Source organism: Ranitomeya variabilis, chromosome 2, assembly GCF_051348905.1.
Source record: "Ranitomeya variabilis isolate aRanVar5 chromosome 2, aRanVar5.hap1, whole genome shotgun sequence".
In the NCBI taxonomy this organism is placed as follows: Eukaryota; Metazoa; Chordata; class Amphibia; order Anura; family Dendrobatidae; genus Ranitomeya; species Ranitomeya variabilis.
The window spans coordinates 481706276-481724052 of record NC_135233.1 but is presented as its reverse complement, the minus strand read 5'-3'; the positions used below and the strand labels follow the sequence as shown (position 1 = coordinate 481724052).

Genomic DNA, 17777 nt, shown 5'->3' with positions numbered 1-17777 from the left:
CTTTAGAAACTCTTATGTATTTGTAAAGGTTATATACTTGCACATGGTTGGTTCAATGCTGCTTCTGAAGAAAATTGTAATCCCAGTTTGTTGTTGTTTTTTATACTAAAATATAGTTTGTAAGATAAATGATTGCAACAGGGATAAGATAGTGATTGTAAATCTATTTCTGATTATTTGTTACAGCCTGGAGAATCCTGGGCATCACCGTATGACAAATGCATCAATTACATTTGTACTTATGATCTGAAAATTATCACTATGCAGAAGTTTTGTCCACCATTTGACCCATCAAAGTGTGAACCGGTATGGCATCATTTCTGAAATTTAATATTCATATTTAGTACATTTTATTTTATTATCCAGTTTCATAAAGCTGCTAATATTTTAAAGGGAATTCTTATAGAGTGACTTATGGTGATCTGGCCTCTGGATCTCCACCCATATGGAAAATGAAAGCTCCACGGTGGAAATTTAGTGCCACGTCCAGTTTACTGGTCATCATTAAACACTCCAGTGTTTTACACTCCACCAGTCATAATGTGGTCCCATATCTTTACTTTATGCCATAACTTTAGAACATCACAGTACCACTTTACTGAAAATATTACAATGAGAAAACTGCAATGACTTTCCAACAATCAAAGCGTTGGACTTATGGAGTCTTGGGAAAAATATTGTCTCTAATTCAAGATCATTCATTTGATTTTGCAAGCATCTCTAGCTGTGGCCAGACTGACAATGCAAAGTAGTTATTGATGGTCAAAAGTGTCCACGACCCTTTTGTTTGTTACATCATTAACAAAGGCATAGTGTAGGGATTGGAAAAAATAAACATGCATGTGATGAGTAGTCCTCAACTGCAATATGTCAACACAACCTGAATGTATTAGTAAGAGGCCCACAACCTGGGGGTTGTCTAATCATTATTGTGTGTTTTTTAGCCCCTTTTCAATGTAGGACATAATAGTTCAACCTACGTCAGGTCTGATTGTATGGTGTTGGCTATAGAACTGAGATTGCCCAATACTTGTCAGAGTAAGGCTGTGTTACACAGCTGACATCTGCCTGTGGCAACAACAATCAAGCCTAGCCCATTTCTCTGTTGTTTAACCATCCATATGCCTCTGTCAGAAATTGATGGACTAATGATGGACTAATTTGACGTAGCATGATTATGTGGTGCCACTGGGTTGACATGGCAGCTGTTGGCTGTCATCTTAGTCCTCCTATGAAGCCCAGTCTAATACTGGGCTTCATGTGAGAACATCATTTTCTCTATATAATACAATACTGTTGTAAAGGTAAAAATTGTAGAAAACGTTTTAAAAAATAAGATGGAAAAATGAATGGCATCATTAAAATCCATGACTTGTCCTGCAAAAAGCAGGCCCTCATATAGTTATATTATTTGGATTCTGCCACAGTAGTATAAAAAAATCCCAGCAACAAACAAACAAAAAGAAAAGAATACTACTGTGCTTCAGTGCAATATATTCAAAGGAAAGAAAATGGTGGAGCGTTCATCACAAACTTAGAGGAAAATCTTGATGTGACCTCATCCTATATTTTTTGCCTAGCAGCACATTCTCCTACCTAAGGAATAAACTAAATGGGAACAGGAATCAGGAGATAAACACACACATACTAGGGCAAAGCACAGAACACACCTACAACAACTCTACTCCAATCACTTAGCTTAGCACACAGCACAGGAAAACAAATCTTTCACCATCAGGAACAAAAAGATCTCACCAAGTTTTATAGGAAGAGGTAATGACCAGATCAGAAGCAGCTGAAATGAGCTGCATGCTTCTGACCAGCATAGAAAGGGCCGTTAACCTCTTCAGCTCCAGAAGAGACTAAATCCATTTAAAGGGAACCTGTCACCTGAATTTGGTGGGACCAGTTTTGGGTCATATGGGCGGGGTTTTCGGGTGTTTGATTCACCCTTTCCTTACCTGCTGGCTGCATGCTGGCCGTAATATTGAATTGAAGTTCATTCTCTGTCCTCCATAGTACATGCCTGCACAAGGCAATATTGCCTTGCGCAGGCGTGTACTCCGGAGGACAAAGAATGAACTTCAATCCAATATTGCAGCCAGCATGCAGCCAGCGGGTAAGGAAAGGGTGAATCAAACACCCGAAAACCCCGCCCATATGACCCAAAACTGGTCCCGCCAAATTCAGGTGACAGGTTCCCTTTAATATGAGACACAAAGCATACCATCTCTAAAAAAGATATGAGATTCATTACCCGACATGTCTCTATCTCCACGTCTTCCAAGGGATGTTAACACTCTTGTGAGAGTTAAATGCCATTGTCAGAGATTGATCACAATTCCACCCACAGCTGTAAGGGGAACATGACAGCTGATCAGAACAGCTGTCATGTTCTGGAAAAGGTGCAGACTCAGTGCCTGAGACTGCACCAATCTCCTGAGATGGTTGTGTGATGCACAACCCTAAATGCACATGAATGACGCAGATCCATGAGTCTTCCGACCACAAATTGAAAAAAAAAGGAGCCATATGTGGTTTATTCCGCACTACTGCTAGGCAATGAAGATCTAAATCATAAAATATTAAAAGTATTTTTTATTATGTTGCTTTGGTCAATGCGCTTCAATCATTCCAGACTTCTTCCTCATTACAAAATCTGCATATGATAGAAAGACATAAGTGTGACATTGGATTTGAGACTCATTCAGTCAGAAAACCATTAGGTGGATCTGTGTGATTCACTGTTTATAAAGGTTCGCAGCCATACAGCCAGGAATCAGATCAACATGAGAGGCATAGTAAGGCCGGGTCCCACTAGCTAAAACATTGGATGCGACATGCTAATGACACTCGCCTCCTGCTCTACTGCTAGCATGAGCCGAGTGTCAGTGCGCTGTGCTCCGGATCATCTTGCATGTCTGCATATATGGTGTTTGTCCTGAGGAAGAAGTCTGAAATTACAATTTTTTGGGGTCCATTTTTTTTCCTCCTTGTGAAAATAAAAAAAATGGGTCTAAAGTAATATTTTTGTGAAAAAAAAGTTAAATGTTAATTTTTTACTTCCACATTGATTCAGTTCCTGTGAAGCACCTGATGGGTTAATAAAATTCTTGCATGTGGTTTTGAGCACCTTGAGGATTGCCGTTTTTACAATGGTGTCAATTTGGGATATTTTTTGTCATGTAGGCCCCTCAAATTCACTTCAAATGTCATGTGGTCCCTAAAAAAATGGTTTTGTAAATTTTGTTGGAAAAAAGAGAAATTGCTGGTCAACTGTAAACACTTCTAACTTCCTAACATGAAAATGTAGGTTTTACAAATTATGCTAATGGGGAAATGTTATTTATTATCTATTTTGTATGACATAACACTCTGGCTAAAATTGCAAAAATTTCACAATTTTTGCCACATTTCTGTTTTTTTTACAAATAAATGCAAGTCATATTGAACAAATTTTTACCACTATTGTGAAGTACAATATGTCACGAAACAAAAATCTCAAAATCAGAGGAATACATTGAAGCGTTCCAGAGTTATTACCACATAAATTGACACTGGGGAGAATTGTAAAATTTGGCTTGGTCATGAAGCTGAAAACAGTCTTGGGGGGGTTAAGGGGTTGAAAAGAAAATAAGGCTTAAAGGGGACCTACCAGGTTCACCATGCCCTCCAACCGAGCAGCATTCTCTTATCTATGAGTAAATTCCCTGCCTAACTATCCCTTTATAATGTTTTTCTGTACAAATGGGGTTCAAAAAAGCATTTATGTTGTCCCCGTTTACTATGCTAATGAGGGCTGTGACTAGTCTATGGAGTGTTAGTTCCTCAGACTAGTCAGCCTTCTTTCCATGTTATCATGCCCCTGTGGGAGTGAAAATACAATTTGCAGGTGCTGTCAACATTGCCAGCCCCTACAAATCTCTCGCACAAACTCCTCACATTACAGCACTGTCCCTGCGTCTCTGAACCTGGGTTTACTCCTCCTGGCTTCAGAGATGCACTGCACATGACCGGTAGCAGGTATGGACTGGGGCTGAAATTCAGTCCTGGCATTTGAAATCACACAGGCCCATGTTGTCCCTGTCCCCATGAACCAGATGGGATATATTACTAATATTACCCTGGATGGAGGAAAGGAAGATTTTCTACAAGACCATTATCTCTAAAGATACCCGTGGCTGCTGGGTTAAGTGACGGAGTCAGCAACTTTGTGCTCCGTCACAACTCTTAAATGTATGGGTGTCTTGAGTTCACTGATTCTGTTAATAACGTAGCACACAAGGCAGCCCATGACCAGACAGGCCCTTCTGGCATTTGCCAGAATTGCCAGTCCGGCCCTGACCGGTAGCCATCTTCGGAGCTTCAAGTCATGTGCAGTGTACCGCTGAAGTAGGGTGTACGCTTCTTGGCTTGGGAGGCATGCACTGTGCATGTCTGAAAGTTTAGAACATAACTTCCGGTATGCGCGTCTCTGAAGCCAGAAACATACACCCAGCGTCCGAGATGTAGTAACACTGATGGAATGAGCGGTATGAGCGTACGAGATTTGCATGATGACAGCTCCTGCAAATTATGTTATCACATCCACAAGGGCGTGATAACATGGAAAGACAGCTGACTAGTCTTGGGCATCTAACGGCACATCGACTAGTCACAGCCCTCATTAGTATAGGAAACGGGGACAATATCAATGCTTTTTTTAAACCTTGTTTGAATAGAAAAATGCCATAGAGGGCTGCTTAGGTAATTAACTCATAAATATGTGAATGCTGCTGGGTTGGAGGGCATGGGAGGCCTGACAGGCCCCCTTTAGCGAAATATGAGGGGAAGAGAACTCAGGAGCTTATTAATATTAAGAAAAAATGAATAATAAGAATGAAAGAATAAAATATTTCCTCATTTATTGCAAGTTGGAAATCTTCAATTACATAAAATAATAAAAACTACTAAATCATTTTTATTTGTAGGGAACGATAACTACAGACGCTGAAGGATGCTGCATGATATGTACAGGTATGTGCAGATCGTGAAAATGAATCTAAGTTAATAATCAATCTGACAAATAAAAGTTGCAGTTGCCACAAATCCATTCAGCACTGTGATTCAACTGTGACAGTTTGACACCATTGAATGTCCTAAACTACAAAATTCACTATCCTCTAGGCAAAAGAAATTGTCATTTTGATATGAAATTACATAAACATAATGAATTTTATCTTTCCTCCAGAAAAACAAATTGAACCTTGCGAAGTTCAGAGCAGTTTAGTCGTCATCAATTTTAAAAACTGTTTGTCTCCTGGACCCGTGAATGTCACTAAATGTGAAGGAAACTGCATGTCATCATCTATGTGAGTATCACTTAATTTAAAGGAGTTTTACAGGTTTGGTGAATAATTCTGCAGTCACTCTATGGTAATCTCGGACTTCCATATTACTCCTAAAATACTGGAATATAGAACCGTATTGGTATATAGAGGTGTATCTCTATATACCAATAGTATGTGCTTGTAAAGAAGTAGGATGCCATTTACATATTCAAGTAGAGAAATTTATACAATGCTCTACACTGCAGCCTGTGGCTCAGGTGAAGCTGCTGCCTGCTATGCTAGAGGATGTGAGTTTGAATCCCAGTAAACAAACAGATGCTGACCCTTCCCATAAGGTTCTGAGACAGTGGATGAAGTGAACAATCACAGCAGCATCTTCACTAATCTTCACATTAGTGGTCGGGGGCTTTGCGGAGGGCTGCGTACATCCTTCGTTAAGCCCCGCCTACTTCTGCATGCGTCCTGGGTATGCAGGACATGCGGATTCGTCGTTGTGGCGTGCCCGCCGTCTGCACAAAACGCAACTTGTTACGTTCCCGTGCAGTCGACGGGCGCGTCAAAACAACGCATCCGCATGTCCCCAATGTTAAAGATAGGTACGCAGGACGCATGCGGAAGTAGGCGGGGCTTAATGGAGGACGTATGCAGCCCTCCGCAAAGCCCCCAAACGCTAACATGAACTTAGCCTAAGACACAGTAAGCCTACATGGCTGTGCTGCTCCTGAGAGATACTGCTGACTACCGGTCCTTAGGACAAAGAGTTGAATTTGGACATCCCCATGATATTCCAAGATAGCTCTACCCCATGTTGAGACTGTGCAGCTCGATCTTGGTCAATTGGGAAGTACGCTCTTTCAAATTGGTAAAAATCAATATTAATTTCCAATTCCATTGGTCCGTTGCTGCTGGTTGAGAGCCATGAGAACCGCCTCTTCCCTGACAGTATCCTCTGTTCATCTTTTGATTAGCTGGCCTGGTACAACATCATCGGTGTGGCTTAACAAACATGTGACTTCACAACAGGTGGGCTTAATTAAAGAAGAGCTGTGGACACCACCAGGTAAAAGGTGGTAATTCCTGTCCCTTCCAGCAGCTACAGAACACCGTTGTGGATGATGGAATGGGACTCCCAAATAAAAGTGCACCTCCCCTGATACTGTTTTGTCTATATCTAAATAAAGAGATAACAAAATACGTTCGCTCATCACTAATAACAATGTAAAGTACAGAACAAGCTCTAATAAAGATACAGACAAAATTGAAACATCAGCACATTCAAGTCAGTGGAACATCCATGAATTGCCAGCCAAATTGCCCGACTCCCAGCAACCAAGTAGTTGGAGAGCCTGGGAAGAGGCACTCTCTTCAAAAAGAAAGTTGAGAATATTGCTGTGGGAAAAATGCAGGATACAAGATATATAATGTTAGGGCTAGCGGAACGCACCAAATTATAAGAGAGATGGTATAAGGTGCATTCGCAGCCCGGGGTCCACCGTGCAGAGATGGAACCTGCTGCTGAGTAATGACGGACTATATGGCGGTACAATGTGGATACACACACAGGTTAACTTCACCCTGTGTGAAGGAAGCAAACCCTGTTGTGTCACAGGGCCACGGTACCACGGTACCGCACCAAGAGCGCAAGCAAGGAGTCTCAGGACTCTATCCCAAGACACAGGATTAGAGTATGTTCAGACCACTTGCGCTCGACACCGCAACTGGGGTGTCAAAGTAACAGAAAATATAACAAAGCACAAGAGTGCGTGCTGTGCCGCTTTGGCGGACGCCACTAACCACCCAGACTTGGGATAGGGAAAGCACTCTATAAGCGCACAGCGCTGCACTGGCGGTTACAGCAATTGACGCTGTATCATGTGTCTTTATGTTGACAGCTTAGTCGGGTGCTAGACACCAAGCATCCACCTTTTGCGAACAGTCATACACAAGGGAGGGGATTTTAAAGAACGACTTGCACCCATCAACACACACACGATTCCAATTATACACTAGCGCATGACCGTGCGGCCATACAAACCTTTTATAGCTGCAGCAAGAACAGGACCTTCCCAGAAGGACCAATGGGAGTCAGCCACAGAAGAAGAACACCTTCAGGACCTTCCAAAAGGACCAATAGGATTTGCTGCAGTATCTAAGCATGTGACCCTTGATCTCCAATGAGAGATCTTGCCCTGTGCATGCTCAGAAAGCGAAGAGCAGGACTTAAGGTACCGTTACACTAAAAAACTTACCAACAATCACGACCAGCGATATGACCTGGCCGTGATCGTTGGTAAGTCTATGTGTGGTCGCTGGGGAGCTGTCACACAGACAGCTCTCTCCAGCGACCAACAATCAGGGGAACGACTTCGGCATCATTGAAACTGTATTCAACTATGCCAAAGTCCCCCTGCAGCACCCGGGTAACCAGGGTAAACATCGGGTTACTAAGTGCAGGGCCGCGCTTAGTAACCCGATATTTACCCTGGTTACCATTGTAAAAGTTAAAAAAAAAAAACACTACATACTCACCTTCTGATGTCTGTCACGTCCCCCGGCATCCACAGGGTTTTGCGCTGCTGCCGAGAATTTCCTGCACTGAATGTGTCAGCGCCGGCAGTAAAGCAGAGCACAGCGGGTTACCCTGGTTACAAGTGAACACATCGCTGGATCGGCGTCACACACGCCGATCCAGCGATGACAGCAGGTGATCTGACGACGAAATAAAGTTCGAAATAGACTTCTAGCTCCGACCAGCGATATCACAGCCGGATCCAGATCGCTGCTGTGTGTCAAACACAACGAGATCGCGATCTAGGACTCTGCAACGTCACGGATCGTCGTTGTTCTCGCTGCAAAGTCGCTTAGGCTAGTTTCACACTAGCGTTAACTGCAATACGTCGCAAATGCGTCGTTTTGCCGAAAATACGCATCCAGCAAAAGTTCTTGCTGGATACGTTTTTTCGTCATAGACTAACATTAGCGACGCATTTGCGACGCATTGCAAAACGTCGCGTCCGTTTTGCGACGCTTGGGCGTGTGGGAGCGGACCGTCGGGAGAAAAAAACGTTACATGTAACGTTTTTTGCTCCCGACGGTCCGCTTTTTCCGACCGCGCATGCGTGGCCAGAACTCCGCCCCCACCTCCCCGCACTTCCCCGCACATCACAATGGGGCAGCGGATGCGTGGGAAAAATGCATCCGCTGCCCCCGTTGTGCGGCGGAGACCACGCTAGCGTCGGGAACGGCGGCCCGACGCACAGCGATGGGTTGTTCCCGACGCTAGTGTGAAAGTAGCCTTAGTGTGAAGGTACCTTTAGTCCCAAACACGTCTGCTCGCCGCTGCCCAGTACTGGTTACAATGGCAGAAGCTGGAAAGGCAGCAGTAACCAGTCGTCCAGTATCAGCCTGAGCTAGATGCTGGGACCGACATCTCCGCTAAGCAGACTCCACTGTGGCTGGAGAAGAATGGGAGACTGCAGCGGAGATGGTTAAAGATTTCCCCTGTGCAGAGACAGGATCTTGACACTTAACATGGCCCCCTCCTTGGACCTTGCTACACTTGAAGGCAGCAATGAGCTGTGAAGCTCGAATGTGTTCAGCATGCTCCCAGGATGTGTCCTCTGGGCCATAACCCTTCCAATCCACCAAATAGAATTTTTTGCCACGTACCACTTTGCACCCCAAAATAGCATTCACCTCGTAATCGTCCGTAGACCCGGCAGATGACTCGGAAAACTGGAACATGTATACTGGCTTCAAGAGGGACACATGAAAGGTGTCGGTGATACCCAGGCGTGGAGGAAGGGCCAGACGGTAGACCACAGGGTTAACCTGATCGAGGACCTTGAAGGGACCCAAGTAGCGAGGTGCAAACTTAGTGGACTCACTTCGCAGCCTGATGTTACGGGCGGAGAGCCACAGCAAGTCGCCAGGAGCAAAGGTCAGAGCGGTGCGCCGATGAGTATCAGCGGAGGTCCTCATTCTCTCCTTGGAGGCCCGAATGGCATCATGAGTGCGGTCCCAAATGTCCCGTGCCTCCACAGCCCAGTCTGCCACCCTGGAGTCAGCGGAAGACATGGGCATGGGCACAGGGACACGCGGGTGCTGGCCGTAATTTAGGAGGAATGGAGCCTGACCGGTGGAGTCGGCTGCAGCGTTGTTAAGCGCAAACTCTGCCGAAGAGAGATTCAACTTAATATTGAGTAGATGACAAAGCTCTCCAGAATTGAGATGCAAACTGGGGACCCCGGTCACTGACAATTTTGTCCGGCATACCGTGTAGGCGAAAGATATGCTTGATGAACAATGCTGCCAGGGCCCGTGCAGAAGGTAGCCATGGAAGAAGCACCAAGTGCACCATTTTGGAAAAATGGTTGGTGATCACCCAGATAATGGTGCAGCTACAAGACTTGGGTAAACCCACCACAAAGTCCATCCCGACCATCTCCCAGGGCCTGTCCGCCACCGGCAGGGGGTAAAGCAACCCAGCTGGCCATTGCCGAGGAGACTTGTTCTTGACGCAAGAGATACACACCCGAACATAGTCTGTGACGTCACGAGCCATATGCGGCCACCAATATGTCCTCGCCAGTAGCTCAGATGTCCTTTTGGACCAAAAATGTCCACCCACCCTGGAAGAGTGAGCCCAACATAACCTCCAGACGCAGATTGGATGGTACAAAAGTCTTGCCCGGAGGCAAAGACTCGAGTGAAAGCAGGGCCACAGTTCTCAGGCTCTCGGTGGGGACAATAAGCTGAGGCTCCTCTTCCTCCTCCTCAGATGATACAACGGAGCAAGAGAGAGCATTGGCACAAATGTTCTTCTCCCCGGAAAGAAAATGGAGGGTGAAATGGAACCGAGAGAAGACCAAGAGATGTCTCCACTCCGAGAAGGCCAACTTCATGGCTAGCAACTCCCTGTCCCCGATGGAATAATTCCTCTCCGCTGGTGAGAAGGTCTTAGAAAAGAAGAAGCAAGGATGCTTCCGACCTTGAGCATCCTTTTGGAAAAGGACTGCTCCAGCACCAACAAATAAGGCATCCACCTCCATTATAAATGGCTTATCTACATCTGGACGATGTAGGATGGGAGTGCTAGCGAAGTGTGATCTAATGGAGAGAAAGGCCTTGGAGACCTCCTCAGACCACAGTTTGGGATTTGCTCCCTTCTTGGTGAAGGCAACCAAGGGAGCTACCAAAGTTGAGAATTGTGGAATGAACTGGCGATAGTAATTTATGAACCCCATAAAGCGCTGCACCGCTTTAAGAGAATGGGGTTCCTGCCAGTCCATCACAGCCTGTAGTTTGGCAGGATCCATAGCCAATCCCTGGGCGGAGATGATATAGCCCAGGAAAGGTAAAGACTCCTGCTCAAACACACATTTCTCCAACTTTGCATAGAGGGAATTTGCCCGTAAGAGGTCGAAAACTCTGCAAACATCTCTCCGGTGGGAGTTAATATCTGGAGAGTAGATGAGAATATCATCCAGATAGAGTATGAATGAGGTGGAGAGCATATCCCAGAAGATGATGTTCACAAAGTCTTGGAAAATGGCTGGGGCATTACAGAGCCCGAAGGGCATCACCAGATATTCATAGTGCCCATTCCTGGTGTTAAAAGCCATTTTCCATTCGTCCCCCTCAAGGATGCAAATCAGGTTGTAAGCACACCGCAGATCTAATTTTGTAAATACCCTTGCTCCCCAAAGCCTATCAAAGAGCTCAGATATCAGGGGCAAAGGATACTTATTCTTAACGGTGATGGCGTTAAGACCCCTGTAATCTATGCATGGACGTAGTTCCCCGTTCTTCTTCTGCACGAAGAAGAACCCAGTCCCTGCAGGTGACACTGACTTCCTAATGAATCCTCTTGCCAGATTTTCCTGGATGTACTGTGACAGTGCCTCCATCTCCAGGAGAGATAACGGATATACTCGACCATGGGGAGGCTGAGCACCAGGCAAGAGGTCAATAGGACAGTCATAGGGGCGGTGAGGTGGAAGGGTCTCCGCAGCGCTTTTGGAGAACACGTCCGCATAGGTCCAATATTGCTTGGGGAGAGAGGATAGATCTGCGGGTACCTCAGTAGTAGCAACCTGAACACATTCCCTCTGAAATCTACCCCCACAAGATTCACCCCATCCCAAAATTCTGCCTGTGGACCACTCAATATGAGGAGAATGGTACCGTAGCCAAGGCATCCCTAACAGGACCTCGTCAATTCCCTCAGGAATGACGAGCAGAGATATAATCTCCTGATGAGATGGCGACATGGACAGAGTGAAAGGGATGGTCTGGTGTGTTATCTGTGAGGGCAGTGTCGACCCATTTACCACTCGCACGGTCACTGGTTGACCTAACATTGCCAGGGGAATTGCATGACATTGGGCGAAGGCAGATGACATAAAATTGCCCTCCGCCCCAGAATCCACGCAGAGCTCTACCGAGTGGGAAAATGAGCCTATAGTAATTGTCCCTTTAAAGGACAATTTGGAGGCAAACGTCGCCGTCTCTAGTGTACCTCTACCTATTACCACTAGATGCTGACGTTTCCTCAACCGCTGGGGACATCTGGTGGCAAGATGTCCTGACTGCTGGCAAACATGACAAACCTGGAGTGCACGATCGGTCCGGGACTTAGATCCCGCTCGTGACACTTCCATAGCTTCATGTGACTCAGAGGCCTGAACTGGAGATTCGAAAGGTTTGGCGAAGGTGGGAGCTAGCCGAAACCTCTGCCTACACTGGGCTCACTCTAACCTCTGCTCGTGAAAACGGAGGTCAATACGAGTGGACACTGCTAATCTCCCTAGTGGCCAGAGCGTCCTTCATGTGGTCAGCCAGCCCCCTCCAAAATATTGGAATAAGGGCTTTATCCGACCACTCCAGCTCAGATGCTAGAGTGCGAAAATGGACGGCAAAATGGCTGACCAAGAATGAGCCGTGAGTCAATGCCAACAGTTGGAGCGCCGTATCATGGGTGACACGAGGTCCTAAAAAGACCTGTTTCAGAGTGCTCAGGAACAACGAAGCACTCTACACCACATGATTGCCACGCTCCCACAGCGGCGTAGCCCACTCCAACACCCTGTCCAACACAGAGACACAATAAATCCCACCTTAGCCCGCTCTGTGGGGAAACGTGTGGCCAGAAGCCCGAGATGTATAGAGCACTGACTCACAAAACCCCTACAAGACTTACCATCACCAGAAAATTTTTCTGGCAGCGGGAGGCAAGATAGAGTTGGAACAGGGGTGGCAGTGGACAAGGTTGCTGCAGCCATTCTAGCAGCCTGAACAGCAACTGCGGTTACATCCACAGCTGAGGTTGTGCGCTCGAGAGCCGCCAACCTACCCCCAGGCTGCTGGATGCACAGCAAGGATTGCTGTTTGTCCGTCATTACTAACCAGACCCTGGCGCTATTGTAATGTTAGGGCTAGCGGAACGCACCAAATTATAAGAGAGATGGTATAAGGTGCGTTCGCAGCCCGGGGTAATGATGGACTATATGGCGGTACAATGTGGATACACACACGGGTTAACTTCACCCTGTGTGAAGGAAGCAAACCCTGTTGTGTCACAGGGCCGCGGTACCGCACCAAGAGCGCAAGCAAGAAGTCTCAGGACTCTATCGCAAGACACAGGATTAAAGTATGTTCAGACCACTTGCGCTCGACACCGCAACTGGGGTGTCAAAGTAACAGAAAATATAACTTAAAGCACAAGAGTGCATGCAGTGCCGCTTTGGCGGACGCCACTAACCACCCAGACTTGGGATAGGAAAGCGCTGTATAAGCGCATGGCGCCACACTGGTGGTTACAGCAATAGACGCTGTATCGTGTGTCTTTATGTTGACAGCTTAGTCAGGCACTAGACAGCAAGCATCCACCTTTTGCGAACAGTCATACACAAGGGAGGGGATTTTAAAGAACGACTTGCACCCATCAACACACACACGATTCCAAATGTACACTAGCGCATGGCCGTGCGACCATGTGAACCTTTTATAGCTGCAGCAAGAACAGGACCTTCCCAGAAGGACCAATGGGAGTCAGCCACAGAAGAACACCTTCAGGACCTTCCGAAAGGACCAATGGGATTTGCTGCAGTATCTAAGCATGTGACCCTTTATCTCCAATGAGAGATCTTGCCCTGGGCATGCTCAGAAAGGGAAGAGCAGGACTTATTCCCAAACACGTCTGCTCGCCGCTGCCCAGTACTGGCTACAATGGCAGAAGCTGGAAAGGCAGCAGTGACCAGTCATCCAGTATCAGCCTGAGCTAGACGCTGGGACCGATGTCTCCGCTGAGCAGACTCCACTGCGGCTGAAGAATAATGGGAGACCGCAGCGGAGATGGTTTGAGATACCCCTTGTGCAGAGGCGGGATCTTGACACCTTACATATAATGTCCCAAAATAGTGTTGTTCCTAATGTATACATAAAAGACACAACATTTTGAAGTTACTTAAAAGTAGGGCTATCCTTAACCCCTTCACGACATGCACCATACTAGTACTGTGTCTCCCCCTTTGATGTGGGCTCTGGCACTGAGCCTATATTTTTTCCAGCACATGTCAGCCGTTTTGAACAGCTGACATGTGCCTGGAACAGCCGCAGGTGGAATCGCGATCCACCCGAGGCTATTAACCCATTAAATGTTACTGTAAAACTCTGACAGCAGCATTTAACACTCACTTCCGGCCATCAGGATGGAAATCCGCTCATCGGTGGCATGACAACCAGAGATCTCCTACAGTCCTCTATGGTTGTCATTGCTGGCTTGCTATGAGTACCAGTCAGTGGTCGGTGCTCATAGCAAGTCAGCAATTCTGCTACAAACAGGTGATCAGGTGATCTGATCATCGCATGTATGTAGCAAAGCCAATCAGATTATGGCAGCTTCTTGTCTCTCATGGAGACTATTGAAGCATGCCAAGAGTGAAAAAAATGTTTTTAAAAATATTAAAAGAATTTAAAAAATATAAAAGTTCAAATCACCTCCTATTCACCCCATTCAAAATAAAACAATATAAAAACCTCAAACCTACACATGTTTGGTATCACTGCATTCAGAGTCTCCAGATCTATCAATATAAATAAAGAATTAACCCAATCGCTAAATGGCATGAGGAGAAATAAAGTCAAAAATCCAGAATTATGTTTTTTTGGTCGCCACAATATTGCATTAAAATGCAATAATGGGCAATTAAAAGATCATATCTTCAAGAAAAGAGTATCAATAAAAACGTCAGCTGGGTGCGCAAAAAATTAAGCCCTCATCCAACTCAAAAATACGAAAAATAGAGATGCTACAGGTCTTGGAAAATGGCGCAATTTATTTTTTTTCTTTAACAAACTTTGGATTTTTTATCTCCACTTAAATAAAAAAGAACCTAGACATGTTTGGTGTCTATGAACTCGTAATGAGTTGGAAAATCGTAATGGCAGGTCAGTTTTAGCATTTGGTGAACATGGTAAAACAAAAATTTATAAAAACTTTGTGGAATTGCACTTTTTTGGCAATTTCACCGCACTTGGAATTTTTTTTCCCATTTTTGGGTACCCGACATGATAAAACCAATGGTGTCATTCAAAGGTACAACTTGTCCTGCAAAAATCAAGCCCCCACATGGCCATAATGATGGAAAAATAAAAAAGTTATAGCTCTGGGAAAAAGGGGAGCCAAAACGAAAAATGGCTCCGTCTTGTTGGGTTAAATACATGAATATTAAGTAAATGAATGCTTCCAGTTGTGTCCATGTCCTTTGAGACCCAGTTATACCTTTAGTTCAAAATAGTTATGTTAAATACAATGTGGAGCTGATCTGACTGGAGACCAGCTACATCTATAGTTCTGTTGAATGGATTATATTATCACTATTTTTCTTTTTGTTTCCTCTACCCAGGTACTCATTTCAGAATCAGAATATGGAAGAGAAATGCACATGCTGTATACCAACCAAGACCTCAGAAAGACTAATATTTCTGGAATGCAAGGATGCAGCGTTTATCCCATATAAATACAACTACATAGAGGAATGTGCCTGCTCCCCTCCTGTCTGTAAAGATTTGAGCAAGGCAACAACATCTTACCCCTAATGCCATCCTTGACTTGTTGATGATTTCAAGTAAATTGCTGTGAATTTATTGACATCTGATTACAATCCAGAGAAAACTACAGCAGAGTTTTCATATATAATATATTAGTTCTCATTAGTAAAGTCACATGTTAATTCTATTAAATGCAACATTCTGTCACTTATGGTTTAATACTCATGTTAGGACTCTTATGTACAATTTCCTCACGTATTATGACTGAAGTGCTCCCAAGCTGCTCAAGTCTAACACTAATCCTCTTAAAGTTATCCAACCAACTTTTTAATTCTTAAATGGTGCCCAGTATGATCAAAAATAAAAAAAATAATGAAAACTAACTGATCCATTCTTGCTCCTCTTCCAGTGCTGGCAAAGTTTCCCAATTGCCTTCCCACTCGTTCTTCCTGCTGGGATGGACATGTGACATCTGCAGCCAATCATTGGCCACAGCGGTGCGCCACTGCCATCAGGGATTGGCTGCAACCATCAAATGTTTATATTACGAGAACTGGAAGTACAGAATACATTGCCCAGTGTTAAGCAGTCACGTGTCCACCCTATACCACCCACCCACTGGCAAGCAATCCTTTAGTTTTTGACCATGCTGGACCACTTTCAGAAATAAAAATGGGGTCAGCAGCCCCTTTACTATCTCCAGATCAATCATAAAAAGCTTAAAGGGAACCTGTCACGTGAAAAAATTCTATTAACCTGCGGCTGTAGGGTTAGTCTGCAGGTTAATAGCATTTTGAACCTGCCCGGCGCTGGTGCTTAGGCAACCGCTTTCTTGGGCAAATTAGTTTTATTCCTCTTGGTAGCATTAGGTTTTCAGACATAGGAGTGGCGCAATCGCGCTTACAGTCACTGCTCTTTGTATAGAGAGCAGGCTGTGGCACTGACTGAAAGCAGCTCATCATTAGAGCCTGCTGTCAATCATTGCCAGGGGGAGCTGCTACAGTCACCGCTCTCTACACACAGCAACGGCGTTACCCTTACGACTGAAACCTGAACACTACCAGGAGGAATAAAGTTAATTTCTTCCCAGCAGCGGGGCTCTCAGTGCTGGCGCCAGGCAAATTTAGAACGCTATTAACCTGCAGATTCGCTCCATATCTGTAGGTTAATAATATTTTTTCACATGATCGGTTCCCTTTAAAAGGCAAAATCAACAGCCAATTCCAGTTTTTACAACATATTATATATTAGTGAAAAAGTTGCTGTTTTGAAATTTGCCAATATATTTAAAGGGCAAAGTTGGTTTTTACTCTATAGAGTCTGAGAGCAACATGATATAGGGGCAGAGACACTGATTTCTGTGATGTATGACTTACTGGACTGCTTGATGTAGTTCGGATAGGATCCCTGTTTTCTCTGTCGAAGATGTACAAGTGACCAGAATGCTGAACTGTATGTAAGCCCACCTACAACCCAGACTGTCAGCTTCCTGTGTACACTGTAGATTGTCATCTAGCAGCCAATCAGTGGTGGGGGTGGGGTTACATAAGTTAGCCTGATTGTCCTGCATGTGAGATCTAGTCATGCAGTGATTGTATTGAAACTACAGCACACAGGCTAATAAGTGACATATCCCTGGAATCAGGGTCTCAACCCCACATTTGGCTGCTTTCAGATTAAATACCAAAAATCTGCTGATAGATTCCATTTAACCGATATTAGTAGAATATTATCTTTTCTGTTAGTGCTTTCTAAATTTTGGTCTTCCAGTCTGAAGAATAGCCTATAGTATGTCATACACTATGTTTGTTGGTTAGAAATGCTATTTGTTCACTGTATAGAGCACAAACCAAATAAAGATACTATCAACGCCTTTCATTTACATTTTTTGTTTACATTTGTGTTACTATTCTTGGGTTATTGATATTTTTCACTTTTTGATGTATTTTTGAATAGTAAGATCATGTTAATTACTATAATAAAATTGGAGATGTGATGTAAGGCTAAAGCAAAATGAAAGGTTATTAGATAAGACACTGCAATTACATCTAGACAGATCACTTGATTGTCATCATGAGACATTAGGAAATGCAGTACATTTTCCCCAATGAGGCAACAATGGCTGCAGTCACCCACTTCTTTGGCTTTTCTCTGGATTGAACAATTACACACATGAATTGCGGAACATGAAGGACGTGTGTCTATATTAAATATAAAAAACTGAGTAACTTGTGAAAAGATTTTTTGTTCAACTAGACAGCAAAGGAGAGAGAAACAAGGTATTGAAGTGGGAAATATCAACTCAGTCATGACAAAATTTGCAAGGGTCTTGTGGACAATGCTGTCTTTTAGGTTGGCTGTAGACATTAGACGGCTGTCAGCCAAATGATGCTT

At 44.5% G+C, this 17777-nt stretch overlaps 1 protein-coding gene across 1 annotated transcript in view; it reads left to right on the top strand.

Moving 5' to 3' along the window:
• LOC143809634 (intestinal mucin-like protein) overlaps window positions 1-17393 on the top strand; it is a 146514-nt gene extending 129121 nt beyond the window's left edge. The window contains exons 16-19 of the mRNA XM_077292685.1: window positions 187-306; window positions 4971-5016; window positions 5231-5351; window positions 15239-17393. Of these exons, the coding sequence (XP_077148800.1) occupies window positions 187-306; window positions 4971-5016; window positions 5231-5351; window positions 15239-15431 (480 nt within the window). The 3' untranslated portion in view covers window positions 15432-17393. The remainder of the gene's footprint in view (window positions 1-186; window positions 307-4970; window positions 5017-5230; window positions 5352-15238) is intronic.
• The last annotated feature ends 384 nt before the right edge of the window (window positions 17394-17777 follow it).